This window comes from Mizuhopecten yessoensis, unplaced genomic scaffold, assembly GCF_002113885.1.
Source record: "Mizuhopecten yessoensis strain PY_sf001 unplaced genomic scaffold, ASM211388v2 scaffold2699, whole genome shotgun sequence".
Taxonomy (NCBI): domain Eukaryota; kingdom Metazoa; phylum Mollusca; class Bivalvia; order Pectinida; family Pectinidae; genus Mizuhopecten; species Mizuhopecten yessoensis.
The window spans coordinates 698,427-724,346 of record NW_018404676.1 but is presented as its reverse complement, the minus strand read 5'-3'; the positions used below and the strand labels follow the sequence as shown (position 1 = coordinate 724,346).

General features: G+C 37.0%; 2 protein-coding genes across 5 annotated transcripts; one reads left to right on the top strand and one right to left on the bottom strand.

Annotated features, from left to right (window-relative positions):
- Positions 1-862: 862 nt before the first annotated feature.
- On the bottom strand, positions 863-14,581 carry LOC110446465 (phospholipase D3-like). Of its 3 annotated transcripts, none has more exons than XM_021491633.1 (10): positions 14,325-14,581; positions 10,980-11,163; positions 9,823-9,943; positions 9,445-9,578; positions 8,750-8,956; positions 7,417-7,556; positions 4,318-4,486; positions 3,934-4,036; positions 2,106-2,295; positions 863-1,507 (listed from the first exon to the last, which is right to left on the bottom strand). In XM_021491633.1, exons 1-10 carry the CDS (start codon positions 14,555-14,557, stop codon positions 1,492-1,494), a joined length of 1,497 nt encoding a protein of 498 aa, XP_021347308.1. In that variant the 5' UTR covers positions 14,558-14,581; the 3' UTR covers positions 863-1,491. The 3 variants fall into 3 exon arrangements, with proteins under 3 accessions (XP_021347308.1, XP_021347307.1, XP_021347306.1); XM_021491632.1 differs by lacking the exon at positions 863-1,507 and adding an exon at positions 1,975-2,001 and having other exon boundaries at positions 2,054-2,295; XM_021491631.1 differs by lacking the exon at positions 863-1,507 and having other exon boundaries at positions 2,013-2,295.
- On the top strand, positions 14,546-25,920 carry LOC110446466 (consortin-like). 2 transcript variants are annotated; one of them, XM_021491635.1, is made up of 11 exons: positions 14,546-14,634; positions 17,629-17,938; positions 18,453-18,637; positions 18,952-18,982; positions 19,743-19,829; positions 20,072-20,180; positions 21,662-21,692; positions 21,893-22,001; positions 22,559-22,657; positions 22,856-22,921; positions 23,171-25,920. In XM_021491635.1, the coding sequence occupies exons 2-11, from the start codon at positions 17,635-17,637 to the stop codon at positions 23,383-23,385; spliced, it is 1,236 nt and encodes a 411-aa protein (XP_021347310.1). In that variant the 5' UTR covers positions 14,546-14,634; positions 17,629-17,634; the 3' UTR covers positions 23,386-25,920. The 2 variants fall into 2 exon arrangements, with proteins under 2 accessions (XP_021347310.1, XP_021347309.1); XM_021491634.1 differs by lacking the exon at positions 14,546-14,634 and adding an exon at positions 16,041-16,147.

Genomic DNA, 25,920 nt, shown 5'->3' with positions numbered 1-25,920 from the left:
TCTGTATATGGCATTGTGGTCCTGGACTGTCTGTGTATGGCATTGTTGTCCTGGACTGTCTGTATATGGCATTGTGGTCTCGGACTGTCTGTATATGGCATTGTGGTCCTGGACTATCTGTGTATGGCATTGTGGGCCTGGACTGTCTGTATATGACCTTGTGGTCCTAGACTATATGTATATGGCATTGTGGTCTTGGACACAGATACATATGAAACAAACAGATACATGTGAAACATATAGATACATGTGAAAAATAGATACATGTGAAACATACAGATACATGTGAAACATACAGATACATGTGAAACAAATAGATACATGTGAAACATACAGATACATATGTGAAACATACAGATACATGTGAAACATATAGATACATGTGTAACATACAGATACATGTGAAACAAATAGATACATGTGAAACATACAGAGACATATGTGAAACATACAGATACATGTGAAACATACAGATACATGTGAAACATATAGATACATATGTGAAACATACAGATACATACAGATACATGTGAAACATATAGATACATGTGAAACATACAGATACATATGTGAAACATACATGTAAATACAAATGTGCATAATGGACTTACATGTGAATCATACATGGGAAACATGAATTTCATGTGAAACATATAGAAATACCATGTATACCACACTTGTGAAAAACATATGTACAACATACATTATACAGCTTTTATAATCTAGACTACTTATTAACAGAAACAAATTATATATTAAAATCACATAGGGCTAGTACTGAGAAAAAAATGTATGGCAAATTATGAACTTTTTGGAATTTTTGCAGTGGTTTGAAGAAAATAAGTTGGATGATTTGATCAAACATACCCAATATATTGTATGAAAAAGGCACCAAGTACATGTGGTACATGTACAACAATGTCACTGAAAGTTTAGCATAACCCTGGAAATATCACCAACCAGTCTTCTAATCCTAGCTCAGTATGCCTGTCCCTAATCCTAGCTCAGTATGCCTGTCCCTAATCCTAGCTCAGTATGTCGGTCCCTAATCGTAGCTCAGTATGCCTGTCCCTAATCCTAGCTCAGTATGCCTGTCCCTAATCCTAGCTCAGTATGTCGGTCCCTAATCATAGCTCAGTATGCCTGTCCCTAATCATAGCTCAGAATGCCTGTCCCTAATCATAGCTCAGTATGCCTGTCTCTAATCCTAGCTCAGTATGCCTGTCCCTAATCCTAGCTCAGTATGTCGGTCCCTAATCGTAGCTCAGTATGCCTGTCCCTAATCCCAGCTCAGTATGCCTGTCCCTAATCCTAGCTCAGTATGTCGGTCCCTAATCGTAGCTCAGTATGCCTGTCCCTAATCCTAGCTCAGTATGTCGGTCCCTAATCGTAGCTCAGTATGCCTGTCCCTAATCCTAGCTCAGTATGTCGGTCCCTAATCGTAGCTCAGTATGCCTGTCCCTAATCCTAGCTCAGTATGCCAGTCCCTAATCATAGCTCAGTATGCCTGTCCCTAATCCTAGCTCAGTATGTCGGTCCCTAATCGTAGCTCAGTATTCCTGTCCCTAATCCTAGCTCAGTATGCCTGTTCCTAATCCTAGCTCAGTATGTCGGTCCCTAATCGTAGCTCAGTATGCCTGTCCCTAATCATAGCTCAGTACGCCTGTCCCTAATCCTAGCTCAGTATGCCTGTTCCTAATCCTAGCTCAGTATGTCGGTCCCTAATCGTAGCTCAGTATTCCTGTCCCTAATCCTAGCTCAGTATGCCTGTTCCTAATCCTAGCTCAGTATGTCGGTCCCTAATCGTAGCTCAGTATGCCTGTCCCTAATCCCAGCTCAGTATGCCTGTCCCTAATCCTAGCTCAGTATGTCGGTCCCTAATCGTAGCTCAGTATTCCTGTCCCTAATCCTAGCTCAGTATGCCTGTTCCTAATCCTAGCTCAGTATGTCGGTCCCTAATCGTAGCTCAGTATTCCTGTCCCTAATCCTAGCTCAGTATGCCTGTTCCTAATCCTAGCTCAGTATGTCGGTCCCTAATCGTAGCTCAGTATGCCTGTCCCGAATCCTAGCTCAGTATGCCTGTCCCTAATCATAGCTCAGTATGCCTGTCCACAGAGGTGAAGTTAAACGTATTAAAGTCCCATGCATATTTGGAATTCCAGTCACGAAGAAACACATCCTCTAGCTGTTGTCGTACATCACCCTCCTTAGATAAGGCTGGAGTTCTCTGCTGGTTTATTACTAGGCCTATTCCACCTGTGTCGATGAAGTAATCTGCCGACCAATTGGATGTCCCTGATGAAAAAAATCAAAACTTAAAAAATCCTGTGATGGTCTGTTGAATATCTTACTTTCAATGAAAAATGTATTTTGATGTTTTTTGTACTGATTATGGTATCTTGACAATATGCTGTGTTAGAAATTGAATGTCTCCTGTTGGTTTCGTTTGACATTTTCTAAATAACTAGTTATCTACCTTCTTATATGAAAATCATTTCATATCTTATCACTTCTTAACCTGCTTACTGTTGTCGTGACAGAAACACTGAATGTATGTGACAGTAGTACGCAGCTTCAGTGATCAAAGAACTGAGTTTATTATTATAAATTTGAACTATATGGCAGTAGAACTGAATTTATGTGACAGACATGCTGAATTTATGTGACAGACATGCTGAATTTATGTGACAGACATGCTGAATTTATGTGACAGACATGGTGAATTTATGTGACAGACATGGTGAATTTATGTGACAGACGTGCTGAATTTATGTGACAGACATGCTGAATTTATGGAACAGAAGTCCTGAATTAATGTGACAGACATGCTGAATTTATGTGACAGACATGCTGAATTTATTTGACAGACATGCTGAATTTATGTGACAGACATGCTGAATTTATTTGACAGACATGCTGAATTTATTTGACAGACATGCTGAATTTATGTGAAAGACATGCTTAATTTATGTGACAGTAGTTTTGAACTTAAGTGAGAAATGTACTGAAATTATGTGACAGAAGTATTAATCTTATATGATAGAACAAGAGGCCCGATGGGCCTGCATCGCTCACCTGGTATTAATCTCACACTTGTAATCTTAAAAGTGGACTAAAATACAGCTACAGGCAGAATATCAGTGTTTGATTCGTAAGAACATATTTAAAGATTTAAACATATGACGCCTGTGACCTTGAATGTCGAACAAGGACATCAGGTTGAAAGTGGATCAAGGTCATTCATTTGATTAAACTTGGTAGTCCTTCATCCCAGCATGCTACAGGCCTAATTTCAGTACCCTGGGCCTTTTGGTTATTGAGAAGAAGTTGTTTAAAGTAAAAAGTTGACGCCGGACAGACGGACGACGGACACCGCACCATAACATAAGCTCACTTGCCCTTTGGGCAGGTGAGCTAAAAATGGAACTTTTATGATAAAAGTACTGAATTTTCCTGACAGAATTACTGAATTGATACTACCGTCATGAATTTACAGAACTTGCGTGAAAAAAGTGCTAAACTGAAGTGAGAAAAGTACTTGATTAAATTATAATACTGTTTATCAATTATACCATACTTATACACGACTCTATAAATTATATTACTGTATATCAATTATACCATACTTATACACGACTCTATAAATTATAATACTGTATAACAATTATTCCATACTTATACACGACTCTATAAATTATAATACTGTATATCAATTATACCATACTTTACATGACTCTATAAATTATAATACTGTATATCAATTATACCATACTTATACACGACTCTATATATTATAATACTGTATATCAATTATACCGTACTTATACACGACTCTATAAATTATAAGGTACTCAGTAAGGATTATCTTTACATATTGTACTTGGGAGTATATCCATGTGTATTCTATATGAATTACATAAAATTCTACCATACCTATGTAAGCTGTTTTATCCGTGACCATATACTTGTTGTGGTTGACTCGGCCGTAAGGAATCTTCTTCTGGGAATCAGTGAAAGCAGGCACTTCAAAAATTTTCTTTGAAAAATAAAAAATCTTTTAGTAACCATAATAATAAATGTTGACTAAAAACGAATCTAAATAAAGAGGAGTTATCCCCCTTTAGGTAGAAAAAAGCAATCTCTTTATACAAATGTAGTTGGTCAAAATCTGTCATATTTTCAGACAAACCAATACCATGCATAATAAGGCCAATATTTATGTTTGAATAGACAAATAGTCAATTAGAAGACATTTAATCTGCTGTCTTTACCTGGTATAACTAACAATAACCTTAAATTTCATAGATAAATACTTACAACAGTTATGTCCAGTTCAGGGTAGGACTTGAACCAGAGGTCATTCAGAGAACTCAGGTAGATCTTCATGTCCTCCCATGTGTGCTGCCAATAGCTAATCAACAGGTGAACTTTGACCCGACGATTAAATGCTGCACGTCGAAAGGCATCATCTATCACCGGCCAATAACTACAGCAAAATTAGAAGAAATGGTTAAATGGCTAAAAGGAAATCTACAACTCAAATAAATCTTGTAAAACTCTGTCTATAACTCCAACACCTTCATTTCTATACACATATACCAACAACATACACAACTGAGATATTTTTACTAACAGGTTTAGTATCAGCCATAGTGATATCAGGATGAAGACAAATACAAGTTGCCATAGATGTTGAAGGCCACGACACAAAGTCAAGACACCTAAAAACTGATTGAGAATCCAGGGCCTGTATTCAGGAAGTCATTCTCAGGCTAAAACTCAGATTCTGTGCTTAAGCCCCATTTCTTGTATGGTGATAAACCAATAAAACTTGACATTTGGTCTACGATTTGGAGGAATCTGAAATACTTCAATCTGAATACCGTCACATGTTTACACATGGTCATTTTTTTATCATGTCACATGATTTAAGCCAGTTCCAAGAAAGTTGGGTTGAGCACAGAATCCATGCTTGAGCATGAGAACAGTTTCATGAATAAAAGCCGAGGAGTTTTTTTTATATTTTTTTCCATATTACTGACTCTAAATACATATTTTGATGAAACACATGTATGTTGATAAAGCTACTGGATGGGGCCCATTCAATTCTGAATTATTATTATTATTATTATTACTTTATTGTTGATGTCATCAATTTTGTATGCATGTTCTTGTGGTGACATCTGTGGTGATGTAATCCTGATGTGGTACAACCAGCTGAGTGTCACTCAGATTCAGGGAACTATATGTCATAGGGAAATAGCCCACAACTCGTGCTTCACAGAACTATGTAAAAGGGAAATAGCCCACAACTGTACTTACACTCAGGTTCAGGGAACTATGTCATAGGGAAATAGCCCACAATTGTACTTACACTCAGATTCAGGGAGCTATGTCATAGGGAAATAGCCCACAACTCATGCTTCACAGAACTAAACATGTCATAGGGACATAGCCCACAACTCGCGCTTCACAGAACTATGTCATAGGGAAATAGCCCACAACTGTTCTTACACCCATGCTTCACAGAACTATGTCATTGTCCATACATGTACATACACTTGTGCTTAAGTGAACCCCGTAGAAGTAAAGAAGTTGGTGACTACTTACATTTAAGGTTTAGTAAACTGTCGTAGTTAGGAAAACCATCACTGTACTCACATTCGTGGTTTAGTGAACTGTGTCGTAGTTAGGTAAACCATCACTGTCCTCACATTCGTGGTTTAGTGAACTGTGTCGAAGTTAGGTTAACCATCACTGTACTTACACTCATGGTTTAGTGAACTGTGTCGTAGTTAGGTAAGCCATCACTGTACTCACATTCGTGGTTTAGTGAACTGTGTCGTAGTAAGTTAAACCATCACTGTTCTTACACTCGTGGTTTAGTGAACTGTGGCGTGGTTAGGTTACCATGACTGTACTTACACTCGTGGTTCAGTGAACTGTGGCGTGGTTAGGTTACCATGACTGTACTTCCACTCGTGGTTTAGTGAACTGTGTCGTAGCTAGGTTAACCATCACTGTACTTACACTAGTGGTTTAGTGAACTGTGCCGTGGTTAGGTTAACCATGAATGTTCTAACACTTGTGGTTTAGTGAACTGTGTGGTAGTTAGGTTAACCATCACTGTACTTTCACTAGTGGTTTAGTGAACTGTGTCGTAATAAGTTAAACCATCACTGTTCTTACACTCGTGGTTTAGTGAACTGTGGCGTGGTTAGGTTAACATGACTGTACTTACACTCGTGGTTTAGTGAACTGTGGCGTGGTTAGGTTACCATGACTGTACTTACACTCGTGGTTTAGTGAACTGTGGCGTGGTTAGGTTACCATGACTGTACTTACACTCGTTGTTTAGTGAACTGTGTCGTAGTTAGGTAAACCATCACTGTACTCACAGTCGTGGTTTAGTGAACTGTGTCGTAGTTAAGTAAACCATCACTGTACTTACACTCGTGGTTTAGTGAACTGTGTCGCAGTTAGGTAAACCATTACTGTACTTACACTCGTGGTTTAGTGAACTGTGTCGTAGTAAGTTAAACCATCACTGTACTTACACTCGTGGTTTAGTGAACTGTGTCGTAGTTAGGTTAACCATCACTGTACTTACACTTGTGGTTTAGTGAACTTCGTCGTTGTTAGGTAAACCATCACTGTACTCACAGTCGTGGTTTAGTGAACTGTGTCGTAGTTAGGTTAACCATCACTGTACTTACACTCGTGGTTTTGTGAACTGTGTCATAGGGAAATAGCCCACAACTCATGCTTCACAGAACTAAACATGTCATAGGGACATAGCCCACAACTCGCGCTTCACAGAACTATGTCATAGGGAAATAGCCCACAACTGTTCTTACACCCATGGCCTACAGAACTATGTCATAGGGAAATAGCCCATAACTCATGCTTCACAGAACTATGTCATAGGGAAATAGCCCACAACTGTTCTTACACCCATGCTTCACAAAACTATGTCATTGTCCATACATGTACATACACTTGTGCTTAAGTGAACCCCGCAGAAGTAAAGAAGTTGATGACTACTTACATTTAAGGTTTAGTAAACTGTCGTAGTTAGGGAAACCATCACTGTACTCACATTCGTGGTTTAGTGAACTGTGACGTAGTTAGGTAAACCATGAATGTACTTTCACTCATGGTTTAGTGAACTGTGTCCTAGTTAGGTTAACCATTACTGTGCTTACACTCATGGTTTAGTGAACTGTGTCGTAGTTAGGTTACCATGACTGTACTAACACTTGTGGTTTAGTGAACTGTGTCGTAGTAAGGTAAACCATGAATGTTCTAACACTTGTGGTTTAGTGAACTTCGTCGTGGTTAGGTAAACCATCACTGTACTCACACTCGTGGTTTAGTGAACTGTGTCGTAGTTAGGTAAACCATCACTGTACTTACACTCGTGGTTTAGTGAACTGTGTCGTCGGGAAGTAGTCCATAACTGCTACATAAACAAATTCCTCTGCCTTTTGGATGATATCCACAATGGCATCAACATCAACGGTCCTTCCAGCGGGGCAGAATGGAGGGGGAGAACTCTGAAACAGATCACCAATATCTAAAGGTAACGGCCTAAGGCAGAACAAGTTATATTACTTGGTATCATGCCAATGGGTGTTTTTTTTATCTGTATATTACTCTTTATACCCTAAAAGTAAAACAAACAAATGAACATACAGTATTCGAAATGAAAGAAATCTGGATAAGACTCCTTTTCAGGTTTCCTTAACAAATCTTTAGTAATACCTCAACAAAACAAACTTTCATCGATATGAGCTTAAACAAGGTGAGTCTGCTAAATGATAAACTGTGAAGGTCACATTAGTCATCATGGTAACAGTATCCAGGTAAATTGTTTGTCCTTCTCAAAAGATTTCACACAATGAAAATTGGCCAAATTTTATACCTGTGAAAATTAGCCAATTTACTGAAACTGAATATCAAATCAATTTTTAGTAAATGTGCTGATGTATGAAACCCCTACCCACTTACATCCCAACTCTATTATCTGTTTTGGCAAAACAATATTCCAAGAACGTAACCTAGTAATTATTTGTGTATGGACTATGATTGTAAAGATTGAGGTATGCACAGTCCATGCAATACACAATGAGTTAGACACTGACCCACACAGGTGAGGGACCACTGGTAAAGAGCTGAGGGACCCTGGATATACACAGGAACCCCCAGATATACAAAAGGACCCCTGGATATAGTGAGACCCCTGAATACAAAAGGACCCCTGGATATAGTGAGACCCCTGAATACAAAAGGACCCTGGATATAGGTTGACCTCTGAATGTATAGGGGCCCCTGAATACTAAAGGAACCCTGGATACATTGTAGAGGGACATCTGATTTAGAAGGATACCTGACACACTAGTCCAAACTAACTGACTTTCTCCTTTCGATAAAATTTTGGCCCCTTCAAAATTTTATTAAAAGATGATAGCCAGTTATTTTGGACAACTGATACAGGTTTATATTGGAGGACTCACTGTTTCATAAATCAACAAAATAACTGGTACAACAAAATATGTGACACAGTGCAATGGCTTAATCCTGCACATAAAATTTATGATAAAAACTAAACCTGAAATGCTCCAGAAATAAAATATTTGAAATTGTGATAGGAGACTTGTTGGCCAAATGAAGTGAATTTTCATGATTTTTTTTGACCAGTCAGCCATCATATTAGTTCATTTGAGTCATCATTTAAACAGTTACTCACAGATATGTAGGTGGTGGCCGCGACATTGGTGCTATTGAAGTTGATTTCCATGGTGTTATTATTGTTTATATCTGTGTTGTAGGATGTCGGCCATTGGGAGGGGACTTTGGCACCTGGAAGTCCTAGGTCCCAGTAAACATCAAAAAGCTTGCCCATGTCCCGCGCCATACAGGGACAGTTACGGATAACTGCACCCATTTCCTTCACCTACAGAATAAATACGGTACAGGTACAGCTGGATATCTGAGATGTACTGTGTCTCCACCACCTCTAATGGAGTACGTACAGGTATTAAATGTACCTCTGACAAATTAACTAACTCTCACATTAAATATAGTGCAAGCTAATATAATGGCTGTGTGCAGCCGAATGCATTTGTCAATTTGATTGTCATTTTGTACATTTATAACAATTATATATACACATGCTTATAGCATAGCTGAATGTACAGCAATTTTTTAAGCGCTAGCTTGTTCATACTTTCCATCTAAGCATACATACACTTTGCCAGTCAATTGTCTCATGAAGGTATCACAGAATACATATTGTACTAATGATTGAAACTTTGTACATAAACAATTCACTGGTTGTGTTATATGAACTTGTAGACAAACAATATACACATTTACCTGAGTTAAGTATCGTACTTACCTGAGTTAAGGATCGCGTTTACCTGAGTTAAGTATCGTACTTACCTGAGTAAAGGATCGCCAGTCCAAGTTGGCACTTCCAACGTAGAAGTGTTTACGGTCAATAAGCCACATCTTGGTGTGTAGAATGCCATTTCCCATCAAACTTTTGAAGTCAAGGGTCCTCACTTCAGCTCCAGCTGTAGATGAACATGGCTCATTACTACGTTTATAAGTGAAATGTAAACATCTTATAATAAATGGACTCTCTGCAACTTGCATTGACCAATGGGCTCACTATGGTAATCACTGTACGTAAATACCCTAGCTGTATCTTGTATTTCCTTATGTGTTGAATATATTTCATTATTTGTCATTTCTATATCAGCTATTTTCTGGTTATGATCACATAATCATATTTGGCACTGATATCTCATGTCATACCATATCTGGCTAGGTCTCGAGTGTTGTTGTAATATCCGTTGTCTGGCTTGTTCTGGGCAATCTTTATCTTCAGCTTTCTGAAACGGCCAGCTGCCATTAAAGTGCTCAGTACACTTTCCCCCTGACAAGTAACAATTATTTATCAAATAACATTTAATGTATCAATGAATACTCTCACAGACAATCACATACAGTACCGTTAGTTCAGGACATAGTATGTTTACCTTTCAGCTTGAGATGTAGTAAGTATAAACTTTTATTTATTTTACAACAATTATAAAACAAGTTATTTCAACTTATATTTATATAATCACTCTTGTTGGCCCGGGGGGGTCTTATTGTGGGAGGAAACCGGAATACCCAGAGAAAACCCACATGGTCGAGTAGGACACCCAATACCTTTTCACCTCTGATCGGGGAGTCGAACCCCCTACCGCCTTGGTGAAAGGCAAGTGCGCTAATGCTGCACCACCTGACCACCGCATGTAGTTGTAGTAGTATATTGTATATCTACCTGGTAGTATATTGTATATTTAGTTGTATATTGTATATCTAGTTGTATATTGTATATCTAGTAGTATATTGTATATCTAGTTGTATATTGTATATCTACCTGGTAGTATGTTGTATATCTAGTTGTATATTGTATATCTAGTTGTATATTGTATATCTAGTTGTATATTGTATATCTAGTAATATATTGTATATCTAGTAGTATATTGTATATCTACCTGGTAGTATATTGTATATCTAGTAGTATATTATATATCTACCTTGTAGTAAATCGTATATCTAGTAGTATATTGTATATCTACCTGGTAGTATATATATACCTGGTTATTGGACTGGAGAGTGTCACATTATATTCACATGTTGTAAATCTCCCTACCAATTAGAGTTGTACTGTGATAATTGCATATTTGTAGTTATGGTATTTTGTACATTTTGTATGGCTACCTTGCCACTTCTGTTGTATTTATATACATCATATATATTGTTTATCAATCTAGCTACTTGGCAGCTGAAGATGAAGGGGTATTTGTACATTTTGTGTATAATACCTGCCACATTCAGTTGTATTAATATACATCATCTACATTGTATATCCATCTACCTGACATTTGAAGATAATGGGGTAATTTGAACATTTTGTATACCTGCCAGCTTGAGTTGTCGTGGTACTCTATGTCTGATCCACTAAGAGTCCAGTAGAAGGAGGCAATCTCTATCTGTGAGGTGGCCATCTCCATCAAGTCTATGAGAGCTGAGTAGGTTGAGGGGTGTGATGGGGAGCCTGCTGGGTAGGTTAGGTTCTCAGGGATACTCTCTACCAGTGTGATTCTGTAACAGACAATAAATAAGCATTAAGTTTAAAATGGGATTGTGTACACAGCATTCCCTCTGGAGTCTTTTCAAGTTTTCATTTCCTCTGGACTCAGCGTAGTATTTTTCAATGTTACCGAGTCCCATTGCTTAGAGATAAAGACGGCTCTCAAAAAGCTGGTTAGTCCCACAGGGAAAGCATTGGTCCTGGAGTCAAATATCTGAGTCCCAAAAATCACTTAATCTATAAAATGTTCAAGCTTAAACAATAAAAAAGATTTCTCATTACAAGCTAAGAACAATCTTTTTATCATATTTCTTAAAATTAGGCAATGACCCCTAGTTAAGGTAAAGGGTACCAACAAGTTTTTAGTAGAAGCGTCAGTAGTAGTCGAAGACTAATGGTATGACGTTGACAACGGTGAGTTAACGGTGAGTTAAGTTATATCATTACCATCGTCACTACTGTAAAACATTTCATTAAGCCTTTACCAATATGCATTTTGCTATGCATTTTACAGTACTGTTTGAAATTTGAATGCTTGGAAAAAGAAAAAGAAAACAAGAAAAAAACATACAGGATTTATACCAAAACAGCATCTAAGGGAAGTAACTCTTAGCCACAAAAAGTCTTTTTTGGCTGCTTCTTTTTTTTTTATAGAAGGGACAGTACTCAAGTAAAAAAAAAATAGAGTCAAACTCTTTTTTGCTATTATAACCAATGCAGTGGTACCCTTTAATTCATATATTTGTACAGTCATTAGATGACAATTTATCATAAGTAAAGTGTACAACACAACTCCACTAGTGTCATGTACATCTGTAATCCAGACTTTCCTGAATCATTATCAGCTTATATTAAATATAAGTGCTTGTCAAGTCAAAGTCCAATAAGTCCATACTTCTACCACAGACCATTCAGTTATCTGGTACAAACTACTTGTGGATGAAATATATTTAGTGTCACAATGAATGATAATTTAAGTGTCTGGTTTGAAGCTTAAAAGTAATCGATGCATTAGTACCAATTTCCTTTAAATCGTCTTGACCATGTCATATGTTTCCACTTGGAAAATAAGTGATATAAATACATTACAGGAAGGAGAGAAGTGTGTTTTCATATGGTTGAACCAGCAAACAGCTACCAAAGAGTAAAGAATAAATTTCCTGTAGTGTGAAGCTAAAATGTGATAGTAATACTGTACTCTAATAACCCAGAATCTGATAATAACCCGGTGTCACCACAGACAGGGCAACGAACACCACTGGTAACAGGAAAGAGATCTAGAGTAGTGTGCTTCCACAAGGGATCAAGCTTGAACCAGCAGCTACCAGCTGCCAATTACCTATTGAGCATTGAATTCCCCTAAGCGCGAAAGTAGAAGGCGACTCATGTGATCACATACAATGTATATGTACAATTGTTGCCCCCTTACCACATCACTAATACCATGTTTTACATGCAATGTTTATAAAACCAGTGTCTGGTAACAATTCCACCCCACCACTTAACTATATTTTTATTTTATTTCCTACCATAGGGTGGGCCAGCTGTCTGCTCTGTGGACTGTAATTTTATATAATATTTGACTTAATAATAAACCAGCTAGAAATGAAAGTCTGTATAAAGTTAGTGAAATTACAACAGAAGTACACCGTGATCACACAACATAACATGATGTGCGGTGTGCAAATGCATAGTAGTTTTGGATTGTTGTGCGATATCACACAACTGTCAGTGTTATCACAATTACGTAATTTAGCTCCAAATATTGTAGATTGACTTTGTTTACATTTGATAAGGATATCCTGTTGCTAATCTATAGGTGTGTGCACAATATGACACCTGTATATATACACACATATGACCAGTCATATCCAAGAGGTAAATAGNAGGGGGGAGGCACTAAGGAACAGAGGTGTGGTACATATTAGCTCACTCATGCAGGGAGGCACTAAGGAACACAGATGTGGTACATATAAGCTAACTCATGCAGGGGGGAGGCACTAAGGAACAGAGGTGTGGTACATATTAGCTCACTCATGCAGGGAGGCACTAAGGAACACAGATGTGGTACATATAAGCTAACTCATGCAGGGGGGAGGCACTAAGGAACAGAGGTGTGGTACATATTAGCTCACTCATGCAGGGAGGCACTAAGGAACACAGATGTGGTACATATAAGCTAACTCATGCAGGGGGGAGGCACTAAGGAACAGAGGTGTGGTACATATTAGCTCACTCATGCAGGGAGGCACTAAGGAACACAGATGTGGTACATATAAGCTAACTCATGCAGGGGGGAGGCACTAAGGAACAGAGGTGTGGTACATATTAGCTCACTCATGCAGGGAGGCACTAAGGAACACAGATGTGGTACATATAAGCTAACTCATGCAGGGGGGAGGCACTAAGGAACAGAGGTGTGGTACATATTAGCTCACTCATGCAGGGAGGCACTAAGGAACACAGATGTGGTACATATAAGCTAACTCATGCAGGGGGGAGGCACTAAGGAACAGAGGTGTGGTACATATTAGCTCACTCATGCAGGGAGGCACTAAGGAACACAGATGTGGTACATATAAGCTAACTCATGCAGGGGGGAGGCACTAAGGAACAGAGGTGTGGTACATATTAGCTCACTCATGCAGGGAGGCACTAAGGAACACAGATGTGGTACATATAAGCTAACTCATGCAGGGGGGAGGCACTAAGGAACACATACACAAGTTAAGTCTAGATCTGTACTGGGGGAAGAGGGTACATAACACTGCAGGGAGACTCTAACCTTGAGATCTATATAGAGCTGTTGAACCTGGACCATATTGTAACTATGCTTACAAAGTTTGTGTACTTGTAGGAGGACGAAAAACTATTTATATAGACCAGGTGTGCATGCGTGGTGTACTAAATTGCAATATTTACACACAAGACTCAGCAATAAAAAAGGGAACTAGTATACCACAGTATTGTCTGGAACCTATAACCACCGATTATTATAAGCTACATTGTAGTACATGTATAGTACTTCTTGGACTTATTTTAATACTTCCAAATACAATTGCCCATGCAGGGATGGAGACAGCTAGTATGTTGGTTTTTTTAGGNGGGGGAGGGGGTCCTAACATATGGGGACTTATTAAAAGGGTGGCACTTTCATGTGGCTGATACTTACACACATGGGTCTTTACAGGGTGGAGGAGGCACCACTGTTGGAGCAGGAACAGGCGCCACTGTCATGATGTCTTTATGGAGACTGAAGTATAAGGCCAGTCCCATGGATAACATCAGCACCACACCAATACAGAAGAAAATTATGCTTAAGCATCTGCCAGTGCAGACAGAACTGCTACAGTGATTTTTCATGTCATCATGATCATTGACCAATCCGATTCTGTCGTTTTTCATCTTCACAGACGTTGGTAATTCCACAAGTACCTAAAAGATGAAAAGAGATGTTAATTAACACAAACAGCTGACAAAAAGTAGGCCTATCAATTAAAAGGTCAACGGAATTTTATTTTAAATATTTATTAATTACTGTAAATATCAATCTACCTATGGCTAATGCATTGCATGTCAACTACATACAGACCTACAACAGGATTATATACTCTGACTAGAGTGAAAATTAAATATGCCAAAAACTTAAATATTCAGTGTCTAGATATTCTTTATCTGTTCTTTATAAAACATATATTCGTCCCTTATTGGAGTACGCATCGGTAGTCTGGGATGGGTGTTCTCAACAAGACTCTGAAAAACTTGAAAGAGTTCAGTTACTTACAGCTCGAGTAGTTACCGGCCTACCTGTATACGCATCAAGAGAATCGCTTTACTTTGAGATGGGATATGGGAGATCTAAATATCCGAACGTCTAGTTAATATTAAGCTATCAACCCTTTTCAAAATAAAAAACGATATGACACCAAATTATCTGGTAGAAATCCTTCCTAGTCTCCGTTCTGAAACATCAACATATGCTACTCGTAACCAAGACGATTTCACTATCCCACGATGTAGGACAGAACTTTTTAGAAAATCATTCATACCATCATCTGTAACACAATGGAATTTCCTCAACTCCTGTATAAAGTCAACCCATTCTCTTGTTGCATTTAAAAACTGTTTCAAACATGATGTTGTTTCTATTCCAAAAATTTTAACAGTAGGAGATAGAAAATTTACAATTTTACGCACCAGACTTAGGAACAAATGCAGCAGTCTTCAATATGACATTTATAGAGTTAACCTCAGTGATAACCTGTTATGTTTATGTGGGGAAGTAGAAAATGTACATCACTATTTCTGTACATGTCCAAAAGGAACAAATGCAAGAAATCACCTGGTAAGAAATCTTAGGAACTTAAATCTTCCAGAGATCCTCCTAACAGACATAAACACACTTCTCTGGGGTAATCATGATCTCACTTTTGAACAAAACAGTAAAACCTTTAACTATGTAAGTACATTAAGGATACAAACCGCTTCTAATAAGTAGTCTTAATTACAACAATTACATCATGTTCGAAGAATTAAATTAAATTTTCTTTATCTGTGTGAAAACCTCGGTTTATTCTCTATGAGTAGGTCGGGGTACCAGGTACAGAGAAACAGTCGTCAACAACCTTTTTTTAATAATTCAACTTAAATTTAAATTTATGCAAATGCAAAATAAAATATACCTCTCTGATAAAAAACACCGTGCAAATGATTCCTTGATACTTACTGGTAGATGTTTTTAATTCAACAGTCTTTTTTATCGGTTCATCAGCAGATCACTTCATCATTGTCAGATTGTGGTAGGTACTGTAGACGACCGACTTGGCCAGTACTTTGAGTAAATAACACGTGATCTTTCTAAAAATAACATCTATGGGGTCTAAAATTAGAAAGCGGAAGAGGAAATAGTTGCTATCTAATATGGTGGACATGGTCGGCGAACCTGTTGTGACTAGTTTAATGTTTTAGTCAAATATGATATAATTAATTTTACAGGTATGTATGGTAAACATGCATGTACTTACGACAGGTTACTTTTATGTTCCAACAGCCTTGGGAAGAATATGACAAGAACGATGTCTTGACCGTAGTGATTCGATAAACAACATGCGTCCATGTTTGCTAGTTTTGCGAATGACAATGCTTCGACCCGTTTTGTCATAGGACTGTTGTCGCTGAAATTTGGACCATAGACAACTTTAGCTGTATAAAATAATACACCTATTTGGTATTTTCCATAATTCGATCTTCGTTACAAACAATGGTTGTTTAATAATCTATGATGGACGTTTCGGCCCCAAAATACTAATCTGTTTATGCTGTCAGTCGTTAGGACCTATTGTTTATTTATTGATTAAAAATTGACTTTTTAATTGTGTTTAGCTCGCTGCCAGTTGTGAATTAGCATTTCTGATAAACAGCTGTATGTATGTTTTCGTTTTATCGAAGTGAAATTTTATCAAAATCAGAGAAATGATCATGACTTCACTAGAATAAATTTCATCACTAGAATGAATTTTGTCAATAGATTGTAAATGTAATTTTTGAGCGCTCCTTTATAGGTTTTAGGGTAGTGTTCTATGCCCCATAGTTCATGTCTGTGATGTTAGTGTCAACTAGTACTGCAGCATTCACTGGCTATACCAGTGCATTTAAACTCATTTTCTTGTGAAACGAATGTTAATTATTTTTTATAATGACATATACATTACTATATAACTAGTTATAGTATTATGTATGTGGAAATGTTTCAGCTAGCTTTCTTACTTGCAGTTGGTTTTGTAAAGATTAGTTGAGTCAATTTTCAAATTCGCGATCGTGCACGTGGGATGTCAGATTTTTTATAACGATAGATACATACAGCAAAGTGTTTGATACAAAAGTTAATTAAAATTACCTGCCTTAAAAAGTTGAAGACATTAACTGAAAATGACCTGGCTTTGAATGATTATACCATTGAATTTGAGCAGATAACTTTTAAGGAATATTGGAGAAAGATGGTGCAATGCAAGACATATCATCAAGTCTTCAATGAATGCCACCATTTTGAATTCAATATCACATGCCATATGACTTTCTGTTTAGAAAAAAATAAAATGTGGAAATATAAAGATTTTAAAAAGGAACTTTCTGTTAGCTCTATATAACCTTATAGTAGAAAGTGATATCTAAGAATATGAGACCATGCAATTGTCAGTCTTGGTGGATACATTGGACAGTGATCATGATTTGTCTTTGTGTGACCATGCACATCATAAAGATCACAGCTAAACAATCAGAGCTCTATAGACTCTATACAGAATATATATCATGAAGGAACAGTAGTGGATATAAATTGTATTTAAAAACTATGCAGTAACAGTGTTATTCACAATGACAAAAGCTTAAAGCATTTATTTCAAATATTTCGAATACATGCATTCCAGCACAGAATTTAACTCAATTGTGATTTCATTAAATGAAATTCTTGCTTTCAGGGTAAAATGGCAGAAGAAACTATTACTACCACGGAAATGGATTTGCAGTCTTTATCGGTTGATGGAAACAATTCTGTTGAAGATATACAGGATAAAGATGAGCACAAAACTGAAACGACAGAAGATTCAACAAAATGTAATCCTGACAAGCCAGAACAAACCAAAGCTGAGAGTTCTCAGGATGTACAGTCGTCCGACAGTGGTGTAGCCTCTAGTGAGGAGAGCAGCACAGAAAACGGAGAAACAACAGTCCCTCCAGACGAAGAAAAGAACCAGGAAACACAAGATCAGGAAGCCATCGAGGATGACGGTAAACACTGATTAGAATTAGAATTGATTTATTATATTACTTACCTGAGTTCAATGTATTTTGTAAACTGTGCATTTTAAAGTTAATTTGTTTAAGAAGTCAAGTACCTTATTTTCTATTTATTTTAAAGTTAAAGTGAAACATATATAGCTTTACACTGTATAATCTCTACACCAAAAACAAATGTCCTGATACCACTAGTGCACTACAAGGTATATGATGTAGTAATCGCTTTGTCAGTTTGTCTGTCTGTGTCCACCCGTCTGTAATAAAAAGATTGTTTGTGGAGGGGGGCGGGGATCACTGACATTGGTGTTTGTAGATGGAGAGGTAACTGACTTTGGGGTTTGTATATGGGGAGATAACTGACATTAATTGGTGTTTGTATAAGGGAAGATAACTGACATTGGTGTTTGTATAAGGGGAGGTAACTGACATTGGTGTTTGTATATGGAGTGGTATCTGACATTGGTGTTTGAAGATGGAAAGATAATTTTGTCATTGGTTTTTGTAGATGCTGAGGTAGATCTAGGGGACCTTACACAACTGGACAGCAATGGCAGGAATGCACTTTTTGAAAAAGGCCTCACTTATGACAAAAATGGCAAGAAAAACTGTGCCCTCAAGTGCTACTTGGCCAGTGTAAAGAGCCTCCAGCCTGACAGCCACTTTCCACTGCTGCCTCAGTGCTTACGCAATGTAAGCTTTTTTGTTTGTCAAATGAATCATTCATTACTACATATTAATTTAACCTTCGTGTAGTGTCCGTTGTCGAGGAGGATTAGACCCAAGTGTATACAGTAGGTCAAGACTTCTTTATCGCTTTCTCCATCTTTACCAATCTTTAGGAAGTTGAAAAACATGATAACAGGCTGGAGATAATGTCATGTGTCAGACAGTAGCAGGCTTATTATGCACCGTTCATATTATTCTTGCCTTTGTTGTTCTATGATTATACAGCACACAATGTATTGGTAACATAAAGGTTTTACGTTTCTTATTTTTCTTTCCAGATTGCTGACATATTTTACCGAAAAGATGAACGTATCCTTTTTTAAAGACTGAATGTATTAGGAAAAATCACTGATATCAGTGAAACCAGTTGTCTTCGAGTTGCTGGGACCATGAAAAGAAACAATATAAATATTATTAAGTGATCTGAGGTTGAAGATATAATTTCTGGATATACATGTACAGGAGACATCGTAACAGGTGTCACATATATGGTGGAGGAGTTGCTTACCTTTCTTGAGCCTTTGTTTTTCCCCCCATTTTTACAGAAATGTTTGTTAATGATTGTCTTCTATTGGCATTGCAACTTTTGGGAGCTTTTTTTCCCATACTGTATTACTCCTTGTACACTTTCTTTTTGATGTTATATCTAGGCACATGTGGTCAGCTTGTTATCAGGATATTGTGACTGAGTGAGGCATCAGGCTACTGTGGCCAGGCTGTGACCTACATGTATCAGTAAGATGGCAGTCTTAAACTGCACAGATGTCAAGATCATAATTTGATTTAAAGTCTAAATTTGTGTGAAGTTTTGACTTAACCAATCACAAACAAAGGTATGAAAAGTAATGTCACACATGATTGGCTAAGCAATTTAAGTCTCAAGTTTATTTCATGATCCCGGGGCTAGGAGCCATTTGTCATGGAGACATATAGCTATTAGAGATGCAGTGTTTAATTTTTGTTGGCCTCGAATTACATTGATCTATTGTTTCTGGTTTCCTCCTATACATGGTAATAGAATACTTGTAAAACACAATAATTACTGGTATTGATCCTTGACCCAACCCAGTAAACAGAGCCGTCCACTTTATACAAGCTGAGAAGATGTACTACGAGACCGTCTTAATAGACAACACGGAAATTCAGGCAAGATTAGGTAAGCACCTCAGCGTTTTCATATTTATGTTGGGATTAAATGATCTGTCTGCAGATACCGACTTTTTATGTGGTTTTCTCTAGAATGTGTTCATTAACCTTCAGGTCTGTCCAATTTTAGTAATGTATGAACATTTTCACCTAAATGTAAATAGTGATATCATCATCAGTACGATTTTATGAGTTCAAAAGAGTTGAAAAGAGAACTGTTATAGCTCTGTTTGATCTGGTTGATTTGTTTAGATGAGGCTGAGAAGATTAAAGAAAATGGTGAGAAAGTGGACCAGAATATGGACTCTGTCCGTGCTGAGGAATATGAACACCTGGCTAAACTCTGTTTGGATAAGAACCAGTGAGTTGTCTACCTTTGGCATTGTTTTGTTCGTAATCTTTTTTTTAAGTACATTATACAAAAAAGCCACGGGATCCAAACTTTCCAACTTTCTGAAATTTCCAGAGGGGAGATATGGTGTGTGTACATCCTCCGTCAGAGGGGAGATATGGTGTGTGTACATCCTCCGTCAGAGGGGAGATATGGTGTGTAAAGAATTAAAAACATAAATAAAAGGTGTGTATGTACATCCTCGGGAAAACACAGCACTTTTAACAGCATCTTTTTAGCTTGTTGAAATCATCAGATCTTAGAAAATAGGAATAGTTCAGCAAGTTCACTGGTTGAAAATGCTCAATTTTAGTGTCCTAAATCGGGAGTCTTCCTCCAAAATAAGGAGAGTTGGCAAGTATGGTGATCATATCAGGGGATGGATAATCTAGATCTACAGTACACTACTGTAGACATACCATACATGCTATCAGTGTAGTGTATACACTGTAGTATATAAACTGTAGTATATACACAATCTATAGGTAAATACATCATCAATTCATTTTGTGTAGATAATTCCACAGGTAAGCTTGATACATTTATGTTTAAACAGCATCATCAAAACTGTTTCAATTTCTTCTGTCTGTGGTCCATCTGTAAACATGTTTGTTACTGCTATTTCAAAGTAACTAATCAGGATCAGGAAGAAGCTGGTATGCATATACTCCAATTTTGGATTGATCGGAGAAGCAAAGTTGCTGTCTGGCAGCCATCCTATTCTTTGTCTTTCAAGTTTGTTACTGCTATATCTTGGGTAGCCACAGAAAAGTTCATGACAAAACATGGTTCTCTTTGTTCCTAGCTAGTTCACCTGTTTCAAGTTAGGCTTGTAGAAAAATGGCCATCATTTCATCCTGGATTTTGTATGGATATTGCATGTTAAGTTTGTTACCACTATTTCTCAGGAAGCAATATGCTGATCATGATGAAACTTGGTATACATGTTACCCATTGTCGCTGGATTTGAAAATCTAGCATAGAACGAACATTACAAAGCCCTCAAAGATCATTTTGCAGTTTGGTTTGTATGATCCCCTACAGGTACAGAGTATGTACAGACAAATGCTGAGAACAGAACCTACATATCAGCATCATTTCATAACATTACAAATAGATGATTGAAGACTATGCTTCATGCATCTAAATAGATACGAATACAAATGTATTTTAAGCTTATTTAATAGCTACTCCATGCTAGTCAACTCAGAGACCATACTGTAATGGTGACATTGTACTGACTGGGACAGGATTTGTCTTTTTTTTTAATCCAATCATAGAGCTAGAAAAGTGATTACTCCTGTACTAACAGTTGATTATCAGTTTTCCAACATTTTCATTGGTTGATCTGAACAACATTCACCTGATGATATGGCTCCAAAAAATTGTGCCTGGATTATGTTGTGTCTGATGAAAAGTTTGTTAAAATGATTCTCTGTATTTTGTTGCAGGCCACAACTTGCATTGGAGTATGCAGGCAAGGTAAGTTGCCACTTGTGCTGATAAAGCATAACCAGAAAATTCATCTATTACAATAAAAATATATTGACTTTCTATAAAATATAAAAGGTTCATTAATAACCTGATTGTGAGCATTACATTTTCTATGCTGAAATTGTCAATTCTTTGGTAAAACTTTTGATATAAGAACGTGATAGAGATGTGATATTTTTCTATTTCAGGCAACAAAGATCCGCCAGCAGCTGTTAGGTGACAGTCACCCTGTCACAGTACAGAGCCTTGACTTCTTTACCTCAGTTTACGCTAAAGTCGGGCAGGAACAGTACCAAGGTAATAGTCTAAATCGGGCTTCACTTTCATTTAATAGGCCACAGTGGCAAGAGTGGTTAAGGTGTCTGAACATCTACAATCACTAGCCCTCTACTAGTGGGTCGTTGGTAAAAAGCTTACCTGGGGCAGTCGCCAAGTACTGATCGCAGGCCAGTGGTTCTTCTCCTGGTACTCCAGTTTTCCTCCACCACCATAACCCAGCTCCTTCAATGACTATAAGGAGTTGGGGCGTAAAATGCAAATTAACAAACTAACTTATATGTAGTTGTTTTGCAGAGTGTAACCATGGAAACAAGTCCAAGTTTAAATCGTCACAGAATCAATATGTTGTCTCAATGATCCTCCAGTGTGCATTATTTAAACCAACACCAAGTCAATGACTGATGAAGTATTGTGATATGTAGAACTAATATCATACAATGGTAGCATTGGTATAGCTGTAATTATACTCCTGGAACATTGAAATCATATTATATGTGTCACCGACATCTATTAACATAACAAGGAATTTGTTTGATTTTTGTAACATTTACTCAAAGGTGCTTTTGTTTGGTCAGAATCCATGAAGAAACTGAGTAGTCCTGAGGGGGATGAGAATAGTGAACAAAACAACGACCCTGCATCACCTGTATCCATACTTCGCAAGAGAAAGACAGGTGGGCTGAATGTGGATTTTTTAGTTTAAAATAATCATTATTATTCTTTTGAAGTTAAATGATGAAGGTACGGTATTGTCTTCCTGGAAACTGGAAAGTGTTTCCAAGTTGAATGGAATCACCAATTCTGTCTAACATGCCGTTTGCATTGTTTGTGATGGTAGCTCTGACATATAAAACCTTTCTTTATTTCTTCAGGGGAAAAAGAAGAGAAGAAGGTCCGATTTCATGAATCTCAAGTCCAAAATCATGAACAAGATCATGGTAAGATAAAGATGTCCTTGATAATTTATCCTTGCATGCTAATTGCAGTGTCAGCATGCTCGTTTAACTGTAGAATGCCCCATAAGAGTTATCTCTCTTTGTACCTTTCAAGATCATGTATGCCCGATTGTTTTTGTTACGTTTTGGAGAGAACGACTGATATATTTATTGTGTGCCATTATTTCTGTTATTGGATATAATGAATTTTCAGGAACTATGCTGATATTTGATAATCCTTTTTATTTGTAGCGTCAGACGAAATGTTGGCGAAGAAGGTGTTGTGGGCACTACTGCTAATCTGCTGTGTGTTGATGGTGGTGCTTGCCTCGTATCTGTACTGTAAACTCAACCCACACTCCATCACCTGTGGCAGTATCCGTACCAACTTCTACTACACCTACATGAGGATCAAGTACTACTACTACCACTACAGTAGTAACGGGGAAGGTGCCAAGTACACGTAATCTATACACCCACATATACACTCAGTCGGCTGGGAGGGAATCTTACGGAAACTGCACATACTTGAGACTGTCAGTGTGTCTAATGCAAACTCTGCAAATATCTGGTACTGACCTTGTGAGAGTACCATATATACTGGACTGTCCAAATACACTATAAAGAATAGCTTTATTATCACAACAGAGGAATGTCATATTTTACACCATACACCGCACCATATAATGATGCACTGAATAATTGTACACTGATTACACACTAAACACATGAACATATGCTGAATAAACACACTGAATATACACTGACTACACACTAAACACATGCACATATGCTGAATAAACACACTGAATATACACTGACTACACACCAAACACATGCACATATGCTGAATTAACACACTGGATATACACTGACTACACACTAAACACATGCACATATGCTGAATAAACACACTGGATATACACTGAAAACACCAGCTGAATACTTGACCCACACAGTTGTTATGTTTTTAATAGATGCTCCATGACATGACTGATAGTTGTTCTCTTGGTCCAGTCACAACTGAACACCATACTTCGTTGGTATGCCCCAAGTATTCAACTATTCATTGTATGTGTATGATGTATACAGAGATATACATTTTTGTGACTGCACAACTCACCAAAAATACCTTTGTACATAGTGTGCATTTACATCATCCATACATGGTGTTCACAATTGTGAAGTTGTACAATTGACAACCGTTCACATGAATAAGTGATTTTGGTTTGATAAGGTTGATCAGTATCAACGAATGAAGTAAAAAATAGACTAAATGACCAGAAAACTTGTATAATGCAGGTATTTCATTTCTAATCAGTATGTTTTGCATTATATCCGATGAAAATTATGACAAACTGTTTTTTGGGTGACAAGAAATTCTACTATGTATCCTGCTAGACCGACTTTTCTTAACCACTTAATCTACAAAGTATAAATGGAGGTCAGAATGGTGGAATGGGTACCAAAACACAGCTGGATGTTGTGTTAATATGTTAAAAAATATGTTTCTAAATTATAACAAAAGGATAAATGCTCTTAACATCTCGTTTAAATATGAAAATAAACTTTAAAATCATGATTATATACAAAAAAATGTACATGTAATAGGTTTAAAAATGAAATTGTCTTTATCCATAAGCCATTCCTAACTTTACATCAATCTTGCTCACTATTTCATAGTTTTTGTTCATCCATCAAGTGCCCTGATGTGTGCAAGATGTTATTGCCTAGATTTTTATCATGTGCACAATGTTTGCATGTTGTATGCACATGTGTGCACACTGTACATTAAGTAACATGTGACTCCACAACACAAACGATGTATGCAGGGTGCATGTCTTTTATAATAATGTCCATATTTGTTGAATTCTTCGATAGTTATCTATACAGTACTGTTTATTATTCTATAAAGCTGTTGACAATAATTGGATCGTTGATATTTACGACAGGTTTGTTTACATACTGTTGATCGGTATGTTATTAAAATTGTTCAGTGCAATTATTTCCCATAAGTTTGTAATTTCAAAAATTGTCCAGATTGAAAATGTGATATAATCTGACAGTTATATTTATTGAATGTTTAATCCTAACACACTAAAATGTTGACTTTATATAGACATTGTTTTTAGAAGTGTTTGTATGTTGATTATAAAAGATAGATATGGACTGCATTATTGGGTAGAGATAAGTTGTTAGATGTGTGTGTCAAGCTTTTTTTGGTATTTATTTATTACTAGATGACAAGTGCACTTTCTCACAAGCATTGACATTCAGACAGGCCTAACAAGACCTGTGTACTTGTGCTAACAATGATCATGCTGGACTGTTGTTTTATTGTTATGTTTACTGATATGAAGACTTGTTGTGTGTATCAATGACGAGATAGATTGAACTCTAATGAGAAAATGTTGCATGCTACTGATTTAATGAAAAGATATCTACCGGTATATATCAAATATTATCAATAGGTGATAGCATGCATCTATCAGTAACAATAGATGTATACTTACTACAATGACCACTCTGTAGACTAATTACAATGTATTTCAGCTGTATTTAAGGGTTATCTCCCTTTCTATGATGCTGAATTATTTGATTATTTTTTATTGAGTATCCGACTTCCTTGCAAAGATTTTTTTTGAACTTCAGTATACTGTGATTTTTTTTACAGTACTGCAATTTTTGAGAGAGATCTTGTTTTAAACAATGTAAACAATGTAAACAGATAAAAGTGTTGCTTTTGTATTACATTTCTATGGGAGAACTCCAAATGACTGCTTTTGATAACTATGGTTGAACCTCTTAACGATGTATGTCATATCGTCTGTGATACATAGATATTTTAATCAATTCAATGATATATTTCCACTAAATGAACTGTTATTGTATTGATATCTTTCTTGAAATCTACATTAGTTTCAATGTGAATTTGACCTGTTTTTGTATGTTGTACAGTACATAAACACTACAATCAGAAGAAGGTGAACTATAATAATATA